Source organism: Microcebus murinus, chromosome 20, assembly GCF_040939455.1.
Source record: "Microcebus murinus isolate Inina chromosome 20, M.murinus_Inina_mat1.0, whole genome shotgun sequence".
Taxonomy (NCBI): domain Eukaryota; kingdom Metazoa; phylum Chordata; class Mammalia; order Primates; family Cheirogaleidae; genus Microcebus; species Microcebus murinus.
In genome coordinates this window covers 23,905,489-23,927,024 of record NC_134123.1, presented here as the reverse complement: position 1 = coordinate 23,927,024, position 21,536 = coordinate 23,905,489, and the positions used below count along the sequence as shown (strand labels likewise).

Below are 21,536 nucleotides of genomic sequence, written 5' to 3'. Positions count from 1 at the left end.
CCCATGTCTGGCTTACAAAAAGTCCTAGGAATCTCTAGCCATTCTTCAGACCATTTGGATGTGTCCTAAGTGCTCAGTGGTTGGTTTCATCCTTTACTGGAGCATTTTATTGTGAGGCCATAATGTTTGGTGAAGTGTCACGTCCTTTCCTGCTTGCTGCTCTGGACCTAATCCAGGATGCAGACCTTAGACACGTGGAGAGGACCGATAGGAAGGGCTCCATCCTTCAGGGCTTGGGACGCTGCGCCCCCCTGAGAGCAGAGATGACTTCTAGCTCTCTATCCCATGTTACCTCGTCCAGGGCCCGCAAATAGAAGATACTCACTCAACTGTTAACCGGTGAGTGGTTGAATGAACAAATGAGGGATGACAATTGAGAATGTAAGTCAATGTGAAGAAAAGAACACTATTAAAAAAAAATCCATGCTGACTTTGCATTTGCACTTACTTAACAAAATTTAAATCCATCTCCTGGGACTCTCTTGTCACTACGACTATTGGGGTGCTGGCAGTCGCTGGGCTTACTGGGTTGGACTCCATCTGGGACAGGAGGGTGCTGTAGGGCTTCTGAGGCAATGTCACAAACCTACAAAGGCATGAGAGGTGGAGGGGACAGGAGACACCAGCTTTTGCAGATCAGTGCCCAGTGGGCTCTCTGTTTCTAAGGCTAAACGCCAAATTCTAGACCAGGCAGGTCTTGAAGGGACCTCCCTTCCGCCTCCCTTGGACTTCCCTTCTTCAGATCTTAGCTAAGGTTGGAAAAAACTGTTCTGACCACCCCCTTATGGTTTAGGCCCCACATCTCTCCTCTGAGTAGCCACATGCCCCTGGGCTACCCTCTCACACATACTGTTTTCATCCCTGCCAGACTGTGAACTTGCTAAGGACTTGTAGCTAATACGGTGTCTGAGACAGTGTCTGGCCTGGTGTCAGCAGTCAGACATGGCCACGAATGAATGAGTTACCAGGAACCCTGCTCCCAGCTAACCAGAACTCAGGGCCAGGGCTAGCGTGAGGCATGTGAGGCACTCCTTGGCAGGGTCCTAGAAGTGCAAGCTCGGCCTTTTTGTGTGACCTTGCTTCCCTATAGCATGTGACCTGGTGGCTTTCTTGCCACACCCTAGTTCTGGTCCCTCTGGTGAGCTTTGCTACCACTTAAGTTCTCTGAGCAGGCGACCCCAGGGGAAAATGGTACGGTACCAGCTGGTGCTGAAGCCGGTATGTGTGGGCTTCACTGATGAGAAAGGACGTTGGGTGTCACAAAGGCCAAGATGGTGGGGTGGCCCCCATTCTTCCTGTTCCCCTCATGGTACGTGACTTTTTCTGGACTCCTCCCCAGCCCACCCCTATCCATCTCAAGTTCTTGAATATTAATTTCAACCCTTTTCACTTATATATTCATTCTGGCGCCATATGCACTCAGAGGCTCAGCAGAAATGCCATCTATTAGATAAAGCTCCCACCATGGTCCTATCTTCCCACTGGAAGAAATTCTCCCTCTGCTGGAAGTTTCACAGCATTTCATCTGTACTTCTTTCAGGACACAGTCACTTTCTACCACATGCTGGAATACCATCTCCTAAACTTCAGGTGTCCCACTACCACCTTCGTGATTTCTGCCATCTTCTCTATCACCTAATAAAGCAACTTTATTGGGGAATAATTTCCATACAAAAAGCATATACTTGTAAGCATAGAGTCTGATGAGTTTTAACCTGTGTAAAGTTTCATACCTGTGTAACTACCATCACGTTAACATAATGTTTCCATCATCCTACAAAGTTCCCTTGTGCAAACACTCATCTGCTTTCTATCACTAGAGACTGGATTTGCCTCTGTTTTATAGAAATGGAATCAGAAATATGTATTCTTTCATGTCTGATTTATTATGTTCTGCATGTTTCTGAGATTCATCCATGTTCTTCCTGTTGATGGACACGTTTCCAGCTTTTGGATACTATGAATAAAGTTGCTGTGAACATTTGTGTTCAAGTTTTTGTGTGGACATTTGTTTTCATTCTTCTTCGGTAAATCCCTAGGAAGGGAATTGTGGGGCTGTGTGGTATATGTATGTTTAGTATTATAGGAAACTGCTGAACAATTTTCCTAAGTAGTTGTACCATTTTACACTACCACCCACACTGTATAAGGGGTCTGGTTGGTCCACATTCTCATCTACACTTGGTATTCAGTCTTTAATTTTAGCCATTCAAATGAGGATATAGCAATATCACATTGTGGTGTTCATTAATAGGCTTATTATTTTTTTCATTATTATTGTTTTATACTGAGACCAAGTCTCAATCTGTCACCTAGGCTGGAGTGTAGTGGCATCATCACAGCTCACTGCAACCTCAAACTCCTGAGCTCAAGCAATCTTCCTGCCCTGGCCCCTCAAGTAGCTAGGACTACAAGCATATCCCATCATGCCTGGCTAATTTTTCTAATAGGCTTAAAGGAAAATTTCATAATCATTACTATAAATGAAAACCTGTATTACCTATCATATTTAGAAAATTCAACACAATGGAAAAAAAATCCATGTTGTTATTTTCCTGCCTGGTGAAGGCTCTGAGCTGGGGTCTGCTTTTTAAGAAGGAAGATCTGTTCACTTTCTCTATGGGAAATCACTGGGTTAGCACCATCTGTGGCTGGGCTTATTACTCTACAGAACTGTGAGCTCTTGGAGGGTGGGATACAGGTTTTTCCCTCTTTACAGCCCCCAGAACGCAGAGTCTTTTACATAGAGCCCGAGCTTAACAGGTGTTTGACTAAATGAATGATGGATGGGGAGATGGCTGAATGAGAACAAACGCATGGAGGGTAATCTGACTATTCTGTATACCCACTTCACCTGGGACGAAGAGTGGGGGTGGGAAGGCATGGAGAAGCCACAAAGTGTGGAAAAGCTCTTTTCATTGTCTTTCATGAGCTTTCCATTTGGCTTGTTCCAGACCAGTCGTTCCTAGTTGACTTTACTTTGGGCAGAAACTATGCCATTCCGGGCAGGGCACACATGTTGGGCTGGGTGCTGAAAAATCTCCTGGGAAGCTCGTTAAAAGAAAGATCCCTCAACCTCATCCTTGGGTAGATTCTGATTCAGCAGGTCTCAGGTAGCACCTGGGAGGTATATTTTTTAACAGTCTTCCCAGGTGATTCTAAAGGACAGCGAGATTTAGGAGCCATCGTGGGCAGGAATGGCACCATGACACTAAGGATGGAGCTGATAATTAGTACGGGCTTATTGCTGTGGCCTCCCCAGCTAGAGACAGTGAAACTCAGCACAGGACAATGCTGAATACTTATTAAATCCCCCCAGGTCAGCGGAGATGCCCAGGGAGACTTTGCCGGATCGCTGCCCCACGTAATAGCATTCTGCCAGCCAACATTCGCACCCCTCTGGGATGTTGTGCTGAATGAAGAAAATGTATACGGGAATATCTGTAAAGGAAAAACACAAAGCTGCAGAGGGGGCGGAACAGCTGAAGAAAAACAACACCTCAGTTGACAATGCTACCTGGACAACTGGGAGTGAGAGATCTCTTTGGAAACAAACTGAGGTGAGGGCAGATGGAGGCCCCGCTGCTAACAGCCTGAGACAGTGAAACCTTTACCGTAATGAAGGCTTTCAGTTATCATAAAAATTGGAAAACCTGCTTCAAAAAAAAATTGAAATAGAATGTTGGTAGAGTTTTTTTTTTTTTTTGGATCAGATTTATTTTACCCTCAAGAACAGATGATTACTTTCCTGTTATGCTGACCCAAACTGGATTAGATTCAGTTATTTTTTAAAGAGAGTGCATCGCAAACAAGGAAAATCAATATTGTTCCAATTCCAGAGCTGCCTATATCAGAGTCATTGGAGGAGCCAGGGAAGAAACACCTTCTTTAACAGTGACAGAGTCATCTGTGTGTGTGTGTGTGTATGTGTGTGTGTGTGTGTGTGTGTGTGCATGTGACACACACTGATTTGCGACACTGGCTTGGGCCCAGTGGTGTCTCTCTTCATGTTTTATTTTCGACTCTTGAGCGAGGAGCAACACAATCTTTTGAGCTACAAGTTAAAAAACCCCATCATATTTATTTCCTGTTCTCGCTTCACTGGAAGCAGTGTTGTGCCAAAATGAAACCCTAAGCACAAGCTTGTGTGTTTCAGTGCAGCATATACTGCATCACAGTTCCCATAGGATTTGCGGATGGAATGGCGGATGTTGAACCTCCACTGAAGTCTGTGCGGCCACAGACTTTTCTCTTGGGGGGAGAAAAAGGTAGCAGGAGTGGGCAGCCTTGCTGTAGACACAATGACTTCTGATTTACTGATTCAGTAGATGTGGATTCTGGGAGAGTCCACCACTGAGGGTGACATCAGCCACTGGCTGGATAAAAAGGGCCTGCACACGCTGTTTGATATTTTTGCAAATTAACGACTGCAGCAGATGTTGTTGGTGCACTTTAGTAGGATGATGCACCCAATCCCCCAGGTGCCATGAATGTTGGCTGTACCTTTTCTCTGGGGGATTGACGGGGCGGGATAGGAGCTGCCTGGGAGGTTATGCCCTCCCTCCTGTTAGGGTGTGACTTGTAGGCAAAGGACTCATTGATGGAGGTGACAGTTATGAGAGCCCAGTCTCCTTGTCTGAGTGGGACAAACTGTGCTGCATTGTGCACTCTAGGGCTCCCCATGGCATCAGGCAAAGGTTGGAATTCTTCTCAAATCACCTCTTCCTTAGTTTCCTGCCTGCCCTGTCTTGCTTCCCTTACTCTCTTGCAGCTTCTCCCAAGGGCGCTCTCTCAATAAACCACCTCAAGAACCACCAGCTTAGGCTCTGCTTCTAGAAAACCTGCTATAGCACTGTGTGATTCCAGAGGTGAAAAGCCCAATCCTTGCTTGGAGGAACCGAGGCCAGTGGGTCGGAGTCAGAGACACAGAGATGGCACACTTCAGGGCAGAAGTGCTCCAGCAGGTGGACATACAGGGTGCATGATGCTCAGAGCAAGGCCGTGGAGTCATGGGGCCTGGGTTTGAATTCCAGCTTCCCTACTCATGCGCTATGCAGCCTGGGTACTGTGTTAGGGATAGAACCCCCCTCATCTGGCTGTGAGGCTCGGTTCACATAAAGAACCCCATGGTGCCTGGGTCGAGTGGGGAATTCAGATGAAGGGATACACTGACTCCTCCTGGATGCATGGGGATGTCTTCATGAAGGAGGATGCGGTCTGGCTGTGTTTGGAAGAAAGGATGGGACTTTTCAGGTAAAGAGTGGAAAGGACACATAGGTGGAGGGAAAGGTTTCTCTAAAGGAAAAAGGATGGAGAGAAATTGGACTCTCCAGGGACAAGGCAGAGCTTGCAGTGGGAGCAGGGTGTGTGTAGGTGTCAAACGGAAGCAGGTGATGACGACAACAATGACGATAAAGAATGTAGAAGCAATGAGGTAGTAGTCAGTGATGGCCAGCACTGGGGTCAGGCATGACAGAAAGGGGGTACAGTGGCCATGAAGACAGGGGAGGTGTCCCACTTCATTTTGGCGGCTCTCATGTGCCTTTCCCCTTGGCACTGTGCAGAGGAGGCTGCCGAGCACACACAGCAAATATGGGGGCACAGCGTGATCAAGGAGCTCTGAGTGGGGTGGCCTCCACCGTCTCTTCCTCTATTCTTCTTTTTCCACCCTTTTTTTCTAACAATCCACTAAGCCTTGTTCAGGGGCTGGCCAGGGGGCAGGTAGTGGGAAGAGAGTCTTGGGCCGTGGAGTATCGGGGGCTCCTCACCTGGGCCATGGTCCTGCCATGCCACTTGCTAATGTGCTTTGGAACCTTCCATTCTTCTCCATCCTCAACTCTTGCTTCTCACTGCCCCATCCTAGACTAAACTTCTCCAAGTCCCAAGAAGGCTCTTTCTCATCCACGGGCCTTGGAATATGCCTGCTCCTCTGTCTAAAATTCTCTCCATCCTCTTTGCCCAGCTAAGGTCTACTTAATCTTTAAGCCTTAGCTTAGATGTTACTTTCACTGGGACTTCGTCCCTGACTCCCAAGTCTAGGACAATCCCCAAGCAGGGGCAGGAGCCATGTCTGTCTCACCCAACACAGCCCACAACTCTTGGCATTGACTGTACCAAGCTTAGAGTAATGCCCAATAACCACTGAATGAATAATTCTAATCAATAGTCCTGTAGTTAACTTCCTGTATACTAAAAAGGGTTATAAAGGTCTTGTCTTGCCCAAATGTTACAACAGAGGGTGTGGTCTATTATTTGTAAAAATGGCCCCTTTGCAATGCAACAACTTTTCCTGTCCTCCCACCAAGAGCTGGAGTCTATTTTCTTCAAGCCTTGCACCTGGGCTTGGGTTGACTTCTTTGGCCAATGAGGCATTCAAAAATGTGATGCAAGAAGCAGCTTGAAAATCACCCAGCCCATTCATAGATCCATGAGAACTTACAAATATTTGTTGTTTAAGCTGTTGTGTTTTGGGCACTTTGTGTGTGGTGAGAGCTAACATGTACAGATTGGTTTTGTTTCTCCCTAGCACACGGCCCTGCACAAATATACTCAATGAACAACTACACAATGAGCATGTGAATGCAAACATTTCAAGTATGGAAAGAAAATGTCAATGTTCTTTGTAGTGTAAGTTGGTCATCATCCTTATAATTATTGATATCAAAATGTGGCTAGCAGGATTCACGGTAGCCACTGGTGCCTGGCATGGTTCAGGGGTCCTTGTCATTAGTGTTTTTCAACAATCCAAGGCTCTGAGTGTGTGCTGTTTGCCACAGGGCAACTGATTTCATTGTTGAGATCATTTTCTCCTCCAGTTATATCTCTTATTTTTGTTGCTCTTAATTTATAATCTGGTGCTATGGTGAGCAAACCACTCATCTTTACTTGTTAGGTCTTATCAGGTGGGTTTTTACATTCCCATTCTTGCTCTCAGTGATCTAACTTTTGCTTCGCTATTTTGTAAAGACCCCCTCCCTCCCAGCCTTATTTCTTTGCTCTGACTCTACACATCACAAATCTGCTCCAGATTAGGAGCCCCCCCCGCCTGACTGCTGTTTCTAAAGGGAACAGATTATAATCATCGCTTTAAATCATATTAAAAGTGGTCAAATTCCTTAGCCCCTCTGGGCGCAAACACAAAGTCCCTGCCATGTTTCCGTATTTTTTGCCTGGATTTGTGGTCTTATACTTGCTGATCTTCCCACATTGGAAAGCGAATGACAGATAGAAACAGATGGGCTGGCCGAGTGCCTTCCCTACCAGCACATTCTAGCTCTGCCACGTGAGAAGGGGAAGACAACTTCAGACATGTGCCCATTATGGAAAACAGCCTGCCCTAGCCCTCTGACACTAGTATGTTCCAGAATGCCTCTAAGTGGCCACCTGTGCTGAGGTGGAAATTGATGAGAGGTAACTGAGTAGCAGAAACTTAAGTTACTGAGACCTTAGGGGATGAAAACTATCTTTCTAAAGGTTCTCAAAAGGAGTTGCATTTGGAACTTCTAGAACAGTGGTTCTCACTGTTGGCTGGCTATTGAGACCATCTGTGGACCCTTAAGAAAGACTGGTGCCTGATTGAACATGGCTAAGGGCCACTGACCCAGAAGACGGTGGTGAGAAGGTCACAGAGAAAATGGTGGTACAGCAAGTGCATCAGTGAGAGCCCTAGTTAAGTGACTGCAGCTGCCCTTACTCGTCTCTCACCCTCTACCAGGTACTATTAAAAGCACGTAATAAGCACTGCCTAATTTAATCTTCCCAACAGCTCCATGAGGTAGGTACTATGATTTTTCTCAGTCTTCAGATGACAAAACTGAGGCTCAGAGAGCAGGTAAGTGGCTGAGTGAAGTTAGACCAACACCAAAGCTCATGCTGTTAGTGACTTTGGTGGAGAATCTACCTGATAAACAGGTGAGGGTGTCTCCTGGGTCACTTCATGCCATGTCACGTGCCTGGCAGTGACTCACAAAGCAGACAGACCTTTTCATTTCAAAAACTGTATGTGCCACAACACAGGTACATACAATGTGATGCCTAGAACTTTGTTTTTAAAAAAGAGGGACCTGTCCTGATTATAATATGGATGAGAAAAGGCCCTTGAAGTCACCTCCCAGAGAGTTCTGCTGTGAGGTAAATAGTAGAGGAATGTGCCCAGAATCTACCTTGAAGCTCGCTCGAGGGATGTCTGTGTGCAATGGCCACTTCTACAAAGCTCCAGAAGGTGTCCCCACTGCTACATGCTCTTAGAAAGGCTGCCAAACAGGTAGGCTGCGAAATCTCCTTTATCATCAGCTTCAAAGCTCTTTAGAAATACTTTCAAAACAGGATAGTTTTTTAAAGCCGATTTCTTTTAATGTCTGGCCTTCAGTAGATGTAGCTAGCTTTGGGGGGATTTTAATTAATAGGAACACATAGATCAATCAAATGAACCCCTTTTTATGAATCACATCACTAAGTGAAGCAAGCAGATGCAACCCTAATGCAGGTTCAGATATGCACCGATACTTTCCACTGATTTCTTTAGAAGTCAGCTTAGCTCACACTGAATCTCTAAAAGGCTGATGCCCTCCATGGATACTGCAGACATTGGGAAAATGCCTTAAAAAGAATGAATCTGTAATAAGGTGACTAGAGTTCTTCTATGCAAACATAAAAGCAGGACAAAAAGTTTTATAACACTTAAAATGAAAAACAGCCCAATTCATTTATCTATGGGGTAATAGATATGGTATCTCAGGAAATTGGACTAAACTGAATTGCAAACAGAAGCAGACTGTATAGGTCCCAACGTGTGGCTAACTTTCAAGCTAAACATGAAGAGAGCTAAAGGCCTACCTCCCTCCATAGGTCTCCCTCTGCTTGGCCTTGAGTCATTTGCAGGTTGACTACAAAGGCAGGAAAATTGTTTCTGGAAGCTCAGATTTGATAGAAGGCTTACAGCCCTCTCATTAGCCTCAGAGGCTAATCGGATCCCCTGGTCAGATAAATTAGCTGACGCATCACAGCAGAAGCGAAGATTCTAGATGAACGGCCTACAGGAGGCCTGGATGATGAAGGTCCTGGGAGGGTTCTGGGGACATCAGGGACGGAGTATAAGGTGGCCTACTGTTCTCTTTCATGGACTTCACATTTACTAATAATGTCCTATTTGTAGTGGGGATGATGAGACATGGACATTTCATTATTATTCTTAAAGTGTATATAAGTGTTACACAACACTTTTGAATTTATGATGGACTTTCACAATCCAAAGAGAGTGGATGTCAGGGAACGTATGGAGTAAGAAAGGCCTCTGCTGGGTAAGGAAGCCATTATGACCTTCCACAGAGGCAGTTTCAGTTAAGTGAGGGGGTCAAAAGCCAGCTGAAATTGGGTTGGGGAGTGAACAGAGGCCACTGGTGTATTCTGTTTTCTTACGTTGCCTGGTATAGAGTTGGTGATGAATACAACAAGAGGATTAAAGGCTTTCTAAGATGGGGAGCACTTGTACTGAGGGCAAAGGAACAGGGAGCTTGAAGATACTGAGAGCGAGAGGAGATTATTGACAGAGAGGAGTACAGACAGAAAGTTTGGCCTGGAAAAGCAACGGATGCTATTTCAGTACAGTCGCCCTTTGCATCTGTGGGTTCTACATTGGGGGAATTCAACCAACGAGGGATCGAAAAAAATTGGACGACAGGAAAACAATAAAAAATAACAAAAAAATTATACAAATAGTGATACAGTACAATATAGCAATAATTTCATTTTTTTTCTTTTTTGGAGATGGGGTCTTGCTATGTTGCCCAGGCTGGTCTCCAACTCCTGGGCTCAAGGAACGCTCCCATCTCAGTCCTCTGTGGCTGAGATGACAGGCGTTAGCCAATGCACCCAGCCAATATAGCAACTGTTTACATAGCATTTGCGTTGTATTAGGAATTGTAAATAATCTAGAGATGATTTAAAGTCTTGGGGAGAATATTCAAAGGTTATATGCAAATGCTATGCCATTTTATATTAGGGACTTGAACATCTGCAGATTTGGGCATCTGCAGGGGTCCTGGAACTAATCTCCTGTGGATACTCAAGGGACACGGATGATGATATATTTGAAAACACAAATTTAAACAAAAGTAAAGGGCTCATCTTCCTCTTGATTGGGGAGAAGGAAATGGGATGATGAAAGTGGCAGCCTGAAGAAAAGAAATCTCTGGTGTGGGCTGTAGCCAGTGGGGACCAGAGGGAAGAAAGCCACCCCCAGAGGGTGGGAGGGATCCTGGAGGGAGGGTTTGTGGGCAAGATGGCAGAAGGAGGAGCCCATCCAGGAAACACTGCTAAGGAAAAACTGATGGAATGTACTGACCAGTTGGGTACTAGCGGAGAGAAAGAACCAAGGAAAAATGACACAAAACCAGACAGGCTAGGAGCTGGGCATGGCTTTGAGAATGTTCATGATCAATTTTACTAGCAAATAATAAATTGCTTTCCAAAGTGATTTTATCAATTTACACTTCCATCAGCAATGTCTGGGCTTCTATTCCTCCACGCCCCCAACAACACTTGGTAGGGTCATATTTAATTTTATCTAATCTGGTGGGTCTGTAATGGTGTCTAATTGGAAATGTGTTAATTGTACTATTTTCAAGGTTACTAATGATGTGGAACATCCTTTTATTCTTTATTGGCCATTCATATTTCCTCTTCTATGAAATAACTACTCATCCTTTTCTCGTATTTTTAATTGAATTTTGTCTTTTCCTTCAAGGGCCTTCTTTATATATTATGTACGAGAATCATCTGAAGGTAATATGTATGCCCAAAACTTCTCTCCGTTTGTGACTTGTCTTTGTACACTTTTTATGGTATCTTCTGATGAATAAAAGTTCTCAAATTCAATGTAGAAATTATGAATAGTTTCATTTTGATTTTGTGTTTTTATATCTTGTTTAATAAACTATTCTTTATTCAGAGATCAAAACATTATCTTGCATTTTCTTGCAGTTTAAAAATTTTGACCTTCACATTTATATCTTTAACCTAGATGGAATTTTCTGTATAGTGTAAGCTTAGAAATTCATTTTTGCTTTTTTCTACATGGATAATGTATTTTTCCCAGATCATTTACTGAATAAGCCAACCCTTCTGCTTTGTTCAAATATTTCTATTTTGCCATGTTTCCATACACGTACGGGTCTGTTTCTTGGCTGTCTATCCTGTTCTTTCATTCTGTTTGCCTATCTGTGAACAAATAATCCCCTTTGAACATTATTATATTTTTACAAAAAGGCTTGATATCCAGTAGAGAAAAACTTCCCATTTGTGGGGAGTTGGCTAGTCTCATCTCTTTCCTCTTCCATATAAATTTTAGAATCAACAGAAATGATATCTTTATTAGAATCTTTTCAATCAACGAAAAAAGTATGTCTCACCATTTATTTAGGTCTGCTTTAATGACTTTTAACAAAATTATTTTATACATAAATATTTTGTGTTTTTTGTTAGGTTTATTTCTAAGTACTTTTTTTTACTGCATTCTATTTTGTATTTGTTGCTGCTATACAGAAATGCAATTGAATTTAATAACCTTATATCTATCCATCATCCTCACTAAATTCTTTAATTCTAGTAATTTATAGATTATTGTGCATTTTCTATGTAGATAATCAGAAAATGACAGTTTTGTTTCTTCCCTTCCAAATCTAGTTCCTTTTATTTATTTTTCTATCTTCCTGCACTGGATAGGATAAATTGTTGAATAGAAATGAAACTCTTAGGCTGAGCATGATGGCTCATGTCTTTTACCCCAGTACTTTGGGAGGCTAAGGGAGGTGGGAGGATTGCTTGAGGTCAAGAGTTTGAAACTAGCCTAGGAAACATAGTGAGATGCTCAGGAGTTAGAAGCTGCAGTGAACTATGATCCTGCTACTATACTCTAGCCTGGGTGACAGAAAGATCAAGCAAGACCCTGCTTCAGAAAAAAAAAAAAAAAAAAAGGAAGAAATGAAATGAAACTCTTATCTTGTTTCTGATTTTAAAGGAAATGCTTTTAACATTTCATTTTTAAAAGTTTAAAACATTTCATTTTTAAAAGTTATCCTAGCTCAGGTTAAGGAATTTTCACATGAATAATTGTTAAGGTTTACTAAATATTTTTCCTTAATCAATTAAGATGATCTTATAACCAGAACCTAGAACAAACTCAACCTCATCATCATATCTTTTTATACTATGCTGCCAATATTTTGGTGAATGTTTTTCATTTTTATTTTTTATTTAATTTTTAATTTTTTAAAATTTAAAATTTTGTTATTTTTATTCTTTTCAAATGTTTAACTGCTCTTGGAATACATTTTTATTTTTGACTTAATGGGTGAGAATTGCCTGAAATCTTTATGCTTCTGACCTGGCTTAATGGGTTTTGGTATAAAGATTAAGTTAGTCTTATAAAATTAATTGTGTAATATTGTCTTTTTAATTTTTCTCTGAAAAGTATTTGGAATCATTTATTCCTTAAATTCTTGGAAGAACCTTCCTGTATCTATCAGGCTTCTTGGTTTTTTAAAGGGAAGAGTTGATTGAAACTATTCAATTTTCTCAATGATTATAAGGCCATCCAGATTTCAGGTTTTTTGTTTTTTTAGAGTCAGTTTTGGCAAGTTATGTTTGCCTAAGAATTTGTGCATTTTATCTAAGTTTTCACATTTGTCGCTGTGAAGTTATTCATGACTGATTATCTTTTTAACATTTGCGGCAAACTGTAGCTGTATCACTTGTTTATTTTTAATAATTTTTTTTTCCCTTGATCAGTCTTGCCTGAATTTATCAATTTTGTTAGTCTTTTCAAATAATCAACTCCTGGTTATGCTGATTTTTTATATTTCATCTTAATTTTCTCCTTCATTAATTTCTGGTCATATATTAAGTATTTCCATTTGTGTATGCTTTGGATTTATTTATTTATTTTACTAACTTTTTAAGTTGTGAATGCTTAACTCAATTTTCAGTTTTCCTTCTTTTTTGAGACAGAGTCTCGCTTTGTTGCCCAGGCTAGAGTGAGTGCGGTGGCGTCAGCCTAGCTCACGGTAACCTCAAACTCCTGGGCTCAAGCGATCCTACTGCCTCAGCCTCCCAAGTAGCTGGGACTACAGGCATGCAATAACCATGCCCGACTAATTTTTTGTATATATTTTTAGTTGGCCAATTAATTTCTTTCTATTTATAGTAGAGATAGGGTCTCGCTCTTGCTCAGCCAGGTTTCAAACTCCTGACCTCGAGCGACCCACCCGCCTCGGCCTCCCAGAGTGCTAGGATTACAGGCGTGAGCCACCTTCCTTCTTTTTTAACATAAACTTTTAAGGCAGGTATGGTAGCCAGAGCTTGCTATGGTAGCCAGAGCTAAGTAACGCAGTGTACTTAAATGTAGGGATTTTTTTTTAAACATTGCTTTGTGACTTGACCTAGTGTAATGCTTAAATGTAATTAGGGATTAGTTAACTTAGCCCCAGCCCCAAGGGTTCCCTGGAGGAAGCCCAGGGACTGATGGGTAGGGTGGGAGGGAGAAAAAGGACTCCTCTACTCTCTCCTCCACCCAGAATCTCTGCTCTCGAGTGATTTACATTAAAACAAGTTCTGCTGTAAAGAGTCTGAACACTACTAAATTAAATAACATATGTGTGTATAAGTTATATTTATTTAAGAAACATTTTCTATATAGCAAACCTCAATAATTTATGTAATATATCATATGTAACACATACATTGCATTTAATTATATTCTCTATGTATTTCAACTCTACTTAAGTAATGACACTCCTTCTCAAGATGCAAAATAAACCCTTAGATCTTACAGATTCTGTATTGCCTGTCCTGGCAGTCAGGTATTGCTACTTCCTCAATGGCAGTGAACCAACCTGCAGGGATGATGCCCAGAAGGAAAAACAAGTCAGCTCCCATGACACGGGACTGAACTTGAATTTCTAAAACTGTCAACAGAAGGATAGAGTCCGGGATTTCAAGCCCTTGTGAATGGATGCAGGATGGCTTCTCCTAGAGCTCCCATCTTCCCCTTTCAAGGATGATCAGTTAGAAGCTGGTGAGGAAGCTGTACTCAGGACCCCAGACAAGGTGACAGCCCCACAGTGACAGTTTAACCAGTCTATGACTACAACTAGGGGATGCTTGCCCCCCTGTGAGGTGTTGTAGCCTCAATAAAGTGGGTCAATGAGCAAAGAGGAGCGGGAAGCAGGCTCTGCTGCCAACGTGCTCTCTTGGGGACCCTACACTCACACACACACATGCACGCGTACACACGCACGGCAGATGCATGTGTTGTGACCGGAATATTAAGAGTGTCTAAGCATCCTCATGCTTGCCAAACAAAAGAAAAAGAAAACCCTACCCACCAAAAGTTTTTGTTCCTTTTACTAACTGCAAGGCTTAGAAGAATTCTAATTGGAAAAGAAAGGTTAGTGTTGTTGTATCTGATAAAAGTGACCTTTAGCCAATAAGAGGTTTATATTTTTCTGATGCCAGACAGAAAGAGTCTGTCTGGAGGGCAGGTGGCATTTTTTTGGTCTATTCTAGGTGACATTTATGCCTTGAACCTTTCCATTTGACAGGTGCCAGGAAGCTGACAGGAAGGAATCTTAAACCAGTTATGAAACTCTCCCCATCTTTCTACAAATACCTGGGTGGGAGAAGTTGATCAACTAAAAAATATCCTTTGAAGTTCTACTCTATGCTAAGGACTGTGCTAGGCTCTGGGGCTCCAGAGGTGACAGGGCAGATGTGCTTTCTGGTGTCACAGAGGTTAAGAACCAGCTGGGAAGATGGACATCCAGTCAGAGTATATGAATGATGTGGGTCCCCAAGGAGATGTGACTACTGACGCCCATGACAGGGCTGTGGCCTAGGGAAGAACCCTGGTGAAGGCCTCCCCGGGGAAGGATGCTGAGGCTGAGGCCAGAAGAGGGGGCAGGGGGCAGCTGGGTGGGGGTGAGGACAAGTGTTCAACAGAGGGGACAATTGGACAGGAACAGCACTGGGTGGGACAGAGGCCAACATGCTAGGCAAACAGAGAGGTCATTGTGGTGAGGGGGGAGTAAACTCAGGGGAACATGGTACCAGCATATCTGAGCCCTGCAGAATGCACGAAGCGTTTTGTGCTTGAGTCCAAGAAGTGTGGGTGGTCATTAAGGGCTTAAAGCCAGGGTGGTGACATGCTCATATCATGGCTACCAAGTGGAAAGTGGACTGTGGGCGTGCATGGAGGCAGAGAGCCCTGGGCTGTGGCCACAGTCTTGGCAACAGGTGATGGTGGCTTGAGCCAGGGTAACAGCAATGGAAACAGGAATGAGGAGTTTAGAAGGTAGAAGGGGTAGAACTTGGTGGTGGACTTGATGAGGTGGGTGGGGTTAGGAAGAGGAAAGAATCTGGTGCCTCCCAGGAGGACACTGATGTCATTTGCTGGGACAGGCTGCCTTGGAGGAGAGGCAGAGAGGGGCAAGGAGGGAGCAGGGGGAGAACCAGAGCTTGTGTGGGACACAAATCACCTGGGAGATATCCAAGAGGAGATGTTAAGAAGGCAATGGACTTGGAACTCAACAAAGGGTCTAGGTGGAGCTACACAGTTGGAAGCCTCAGCAAGAGAGGCTGACTGACGCTCTGGGTGTGAGTCAATCTCTAGGAGGAGCAGAGGGCCTCGGGCAGGAGCATCCTGCTCCTATAGCCGGGTTGCTGGCAGAGGGTTGAGAAGGAGTTGTTGAGGGGATGAGAGGAAAAGCAGGAGATGATGGTGCTCTGGAAGAGAAGAAAGGAATGTTTCAGGAAGAAGGGGCTGGGCAACTGTGCTGAAGGTGGCTAAAAATTATCTTTCTGAAAAAACCCCACTGTCACTCTCTTGATTACGAATCTCACCACTGCCCCAAGAAAGAGTCTACATTTCTTATGGAACACCAGGCCTCCCACACACCGTTGTCAATATACTTCTCCAGACTTGCCTCCCATAACTTCTCCCACCCCAGTAAAGTCTGTGCTCTGGCCATACTGGTGTAGCCTCTGCCAACACCATAGTGGGTGAGTGTCATTGCTGTCCAGGACCCATTCTCTCAGGTGTCAGTTCTTGTTTGGAGAATTACTCCATGCCCACCTGATGAGATCACTATCTGCAGCTTTTGGGGTGGGTCATGTGGCCAGGTTGACAACAAGTGAATCACCCTTCCCTGGCAGCAACTGATTAGGGGTGGGGAACAGGAAATATGATTAAGTAGGTCTGACCGAGTGAATCTTCTGGAAGTTCTGTGAGAAAGAGCTCAAGAGTCCAGAAGGACATGGACCTAGGAGTGCAGGCAGCCATTTGGTGACCATGAGGAAAGCTGATCTGAGAATGAGGTCAACACATGAAGTTGAGCAGAGCTGAGAGACAGAGAACCTATTTGTTTGAATTTTTGCTATGAGCCAGGCTATAAGCCAGAATAAATATCTGAACTTTCTAGTTGTGTAAACCAATGAATTTACTTTCCTTTTAATTTTTGCTCAGGGTCAGGTTTTCTGTGACATGCAGCAGAATGAACCCATGAATCCTAACTGGCATATACATGCTATTCCTGTAACTTAGAAGGCTTCCCTGCTTCTCCATCTGGAACATTTAACTGTGACTCCTTGGTGCAGCCTTTTCCAACTCCTTGGGGAACTCCATGTCTCCCTCCCACCCTAAGAGCCCAGCATTATCACATGTTCACTGGGTTTTACACATCTGCCTTCCCTACTGGCCTCAGTGTAGGCATTGTGTCTTGTTCACTTTTATAACCCTGATGCCTCAATATCTGGCCCACAAGAATAACTGATCAAATGTTTTCCAAATGACTCTCTGAATGAATGAATGAATGAATGAATGAACGAACAAATGAAATATAAGCAGAGGCTCAATATAAAGAGACAGGAAGATACTGAAGAAAAAAAATGGTTAAATAACCAATGAAAACTTAAATGTATTATCTTCAGTACTGGCCAAGCACATTTTCAAAAATGTCATTATTTTAATTATGAAAATGGCCTCTCAAAAGTATAAAATAAATAAAGCATGTCCTGGCTCCCAGATGGAATAAACTCATTTAGCTGTGTTACATCAGAATAACTCCACAAAATCTGATATTCAAAGCGCATTAGGTCAGGTTGGCTGATTTTTTTCATAATTATTTTAAACGTTCACCATCTACAGAATTTCATTCCAAACCCAAACAGTCCACAGCACTTAATGAGCAGGTTCCGATGCCCGGGCCCAAGACCGGCTGCTGGCTTCAGTGCTATGCTGGGTCATCATTAGATGTCTCCAGAAGACATCCAGAGCAAGTTGCTGTTACCGTGGTAACGAGCACAGGAAAGAAAAGGGTGGCTGTCAGATATAAGATGAGGATTATATACAGAAAGCACTCACAAGCCACTAAGGAAACAACACACGGTTTCATCAGTTAAGAATGGCCACGTGACATTCACATGCTAAAGTGTCGAACATCCAATAAGGAAATATACCAAAGCCCATTAGTCCTGGTTGCCAACAGAGAAGAAAATGCAGCACTTGCCACCTCCCACTTTGTTTTAACTAAGTATACATCTATATGTACACGTATATGGGCCAGAACAGAAACCCACTGAAAAACGCAGACTAGGCAACATGGTGCTCAGTATGGCATACACTCAATGTACAGTCCTCTCAATCCATGCTTTGAGTTTGAAATGCTTATTAAGTAAACTGTACAGGCAACAAAATCAAAAATAAAAAAGTGGGACTATATCAATCTAAAAAGCTTCCACATAGCAAAGGAAATAATCAACAGAGTGAAAATGTAACCTATGGAATGGGAGAAAATATTTGCAAGCCATGTATCTCTTAAGGAGTTAATTCCCCTTAATTCCCCAAATATATAAGAACTTGTATAACTCACCCAACATAGCAAAAAATAATAAAAACCCTAATAACCTCATTAAAAATGAGTGAAGGACTTGAATAGACATTTCTTCAACCAAGATCTGCAAATGGTAACAAGTACATAGAAAATGCCTGACATCACTAATTATCAGGGAAATGCAAATTAAAACCACAATGAGATATCACCTTGCACCTGTTAGGATAGCTATTATTAAAAAACCAAAAGACAACAAATGTTGGTGAGGATGTGGAAAAATTGGAACCTTGTACACTGTTGCTAGGAATACAAAATGGTACAACTACTATGGAAAACAATATGGTGGTTCCCTTAAAAATTAAAAATAAAACTACCATATGATCCAGCAATCACACTCCTGGGTATTTAACCAAAAATACTGAAATCAAGGTCTCAAAGAAATATTAGCACTCCCATCTTCATTGCAGCATTGAAGAGAGTAGATCTCATGTTAAGTATTCTTACCACAACAAAATAATAATTTTTTAAAACTCTACAAAGACTTTTTACAAATGATAAATGTCTAATGATCTTACTACTAGATTCGAAATTAAGGTAGGCTTATGGATACTGCTCTGTTAATTAGGTAATGACTAGGGCTTTCAAAGATGTTTTGAATAGTTTTCTTGTTTTGAAATCTACAACGGATCAGAATTTTAAATTCCTTGTTACTTCTGTCAGTGATTAGTTGTCAGAACGGGAAATATTCATGAAGATAAGAGCACAGAATATAGGAAGAAACCCAGCGCAAAGGCAGAAAGAGGAAATGAATGAACAGCAGAGTGCTGTGGGATTTCTATGCTGGTGTTTGTTACCTTATCTGATTTTCCTCATTGTTCACCAAGAAGAACCAGCGGAACTTCACAACCAAGGGGCTGTAGTTGGTGATCATAACGTAGCGGATGACCTCAGTATCGTTCAGGATACAACCGAAATTCAGGTCTGTAGTCTCGAAACTGAGGTTGGGGTAATGCACCTCTCCATGCAGGTCCAGGCTGTCTACCTGAGGGTGTTCCACATACTTAATTTGTAGAATTTCGTCTGCCACCCAATTGTTCAAATCGTTTCTGTAGAAAGGGTCAAACTTGATCAGCAGGCTTTTTTCTTCCTCAATGTCCAGTTTAATAGGCTACAAACAAGATAATGGGGAATTACCAACTTTTGTACTATGCATTTCCAACCTGAGACATGAAACAGGACAACCAAACTTACTCATATAGATTTATGTACATACCGATAGACACATACACATACATATTAGCATAAAATTCATATATAAACACATATACATAATTAATAAACAGCTAGTACATATAAATACAGATATTTATATATATGCATACACATTTTATCAGTTGAAGATGAAAGCAAGGAGAATCTGGAGAGGAATTATTTGAAGGAAGAGATTTTGATAAGAGTCGTATAGGGTTATAAGAATTCTTAACTGAAAATAAATTAGATTGTGCAATGATCTTACTAGACAAGTGGGAAAAGTTCTTTGCTTAAGAAAATGTTTAAATGGCTTTCTAAAGCACTGAGGGGCTCTGTAGAGGTTGACCTAGAAAGGGACAGATTAGGTAATTTAATTTCTTTTCCAATGTCTGCAATCCATACTTTCAAGCACAGTGTTATCTACTTTTTGCTGTTTTCTATTAAACTTAAAATGACAGTCGACAGCTGTAACAGAGTTTGTTCGGTAGATTTTATTTGTTCTTTTCCCTCTTTGAGTCAAATCCCCATGTGTTCCTTGATGCCGGTGTCTGCAGTAACACCTTCCCCTGGAAGGGCTGGCTATGAGTGAGCTTTTTTAGGCATTGCTCAATTCATTTAATGGGCACGAAAGCCACCTTGTGGTTTTGCAGCTAGTGCCCTGAGGCAGTTGGGAAGAATGTATGCCGGAATGAATCTGGTTACAGTGTGCCTCTTCTTTCCAATGGACTTAAACAGTTCAGGTATTTAACTGTGCACTTCAGCAACATGATTAGATGATTTCGGTGGATAAAACCAATCACCTGATTCAACGATCAGAGAAAGTCACGACTCTTCAGTGGGCCTAAACCCATCTGAAAGCCAGCCCAGTCACCTGTCCTTTGATTTTACTGCTGGCATGTGTGGCCGGGCACAATTTAGAACCCATCCTTGTAGACTGGGGTATCTATAGCATTTGATATCATAGTGCTTGATGCTTCAATGTTTTGAAGATTGACTTACATTTTTTTCCAGAGGAAAAAAAGGAATGACTTGTTTTGTAGAAATGATACAAAAAATGATATTATATATAAAAGCACAAAGAAGAAACTAGAAATTCATCCAAAATTTTACCATGTATTATTTCTGAGAGTTAACATTTGGTAAATGTTAGTCCAGACATGATAGAGGGATAATGGACTTTTACAAAAATGGAATTAGATTATACTGTTTTCTAACTAATATCATATTTGAATTTTTTTCTCAAAAAAATCCTGAAGAAGTTTTTCTTACACAAGGGGTATTAATTCCTAAGATTAAGGACTGTGGAGCCAGACTGCTTGGGTCCAAATCCTGGTTCTTCCAGTTATTAGCAGTGTGACCTTGGGCAAAACACAGGACCTCAGTTTCTCCATCTGTAAAATAGGGCTAATAATAGTAACTACCTCTTTTTAAAAGGTTGTCATGAGTAATTACATGTGTGAGGTGTTTCAGGACAGTGCCCTACCTGTAGTGTGTGGTATATATATGTTTAGTTATTATTATTTTCCCTTTAAAGTCAAAGAAAAAGACAATTAAATATAAAGCAGTTTCAACTTTGGAAATCTCTTATTGACACCTGGCTATAAAAGGGAGTGACACCAGCACAGTTATGCTCCCCCCACCTCCTGATTTTTATTGGCTATCGTGAAGTTTAAAAAGTTGAGGTTTAAAACATTCTGCTCTGAAGTCCTAAATGCCAAAGCTGTATATTCTCAGTTGTATAATTAAATGGACTGAGTCCTCCTGTCAGTCTTTTCCTCACAGTTTTTTCATTCCCAAGCACCTTATTTGATTCTTCTGGATGGTTGGATTTCACTAGCAAATTGGTTTTGGAAGGGTGCGTGAATGTTGTACTCAATGTTTCCTTGCTTTCTGAGTGGGCCTGTTACTGTTATACTCAAATGATACTTTGGCTGGTTATAAAATTCCTGGGTCACACTTTCTTTCCCTCAATACCCTGTAGTCACTGCTCTGCTGCCATCTGGCATTAAGTGCTATTGTGAAGAAGTCTGAGGTTAGTCTAAACTCTAAACTCTTCCATGGTAGGTCTTTTCCTTTGGTTATCAGTAAGTCTTGCAACTTCACTAAGATGTGTTTCACTGTTGAATATTCTATATTATTTTGTGCCAGGACAAGTGTGGCCTTACTTCAAAAATTCTTTTAAAAATATTTCATGTATATTTTGAATAGAGAGAACAATAAAAAAGCAAGTCATCCTGTGTCCTTCTCCCCATGTCTTACCTAAGCCAACTAGTTTCCCTCCCGGGAGGCAACCAAGGTTAAAAGTGTCTTTTGTATCCTTGCAGATTTATTCTATGGATATAAAATCATACTTGTATATATATTATCTAATTTTTTGCACATGATAGCACACTGTTCTGCATT

The 21,536-nt window shown here is 42.0% G+C and overlaps 1 protein-coding gene across 2 annotated transcripts in view; it reads right to left on the bottom strand.

The window, feature by feature from the left end:
- HYDIN (HYDIN axonemal central pair apparatus protein) overlaps positions 1–21,536 on the bottom strand; it is a 315,495-nt gene that overhangs the window by 132,082 nt on the left and 161,877 nt on the right. For both annotated transcript variants that reach the window (XM_012772427.3, XM_075995778.1), the window contains exons 23-24: positions 18,737–19,050; positions 449–586 (exon numbers count right to left, since the gene is read on the bottom strand). In XM_012772427.3, the coding sequence (XP_012627881.2) occupies positions 449–586; positions 18,737–19,050 (452 nt within the window). The remainder of the gene's footprint in view (positions 1–448; positions 587–18,736; positions 19,051–21,536) is intronic.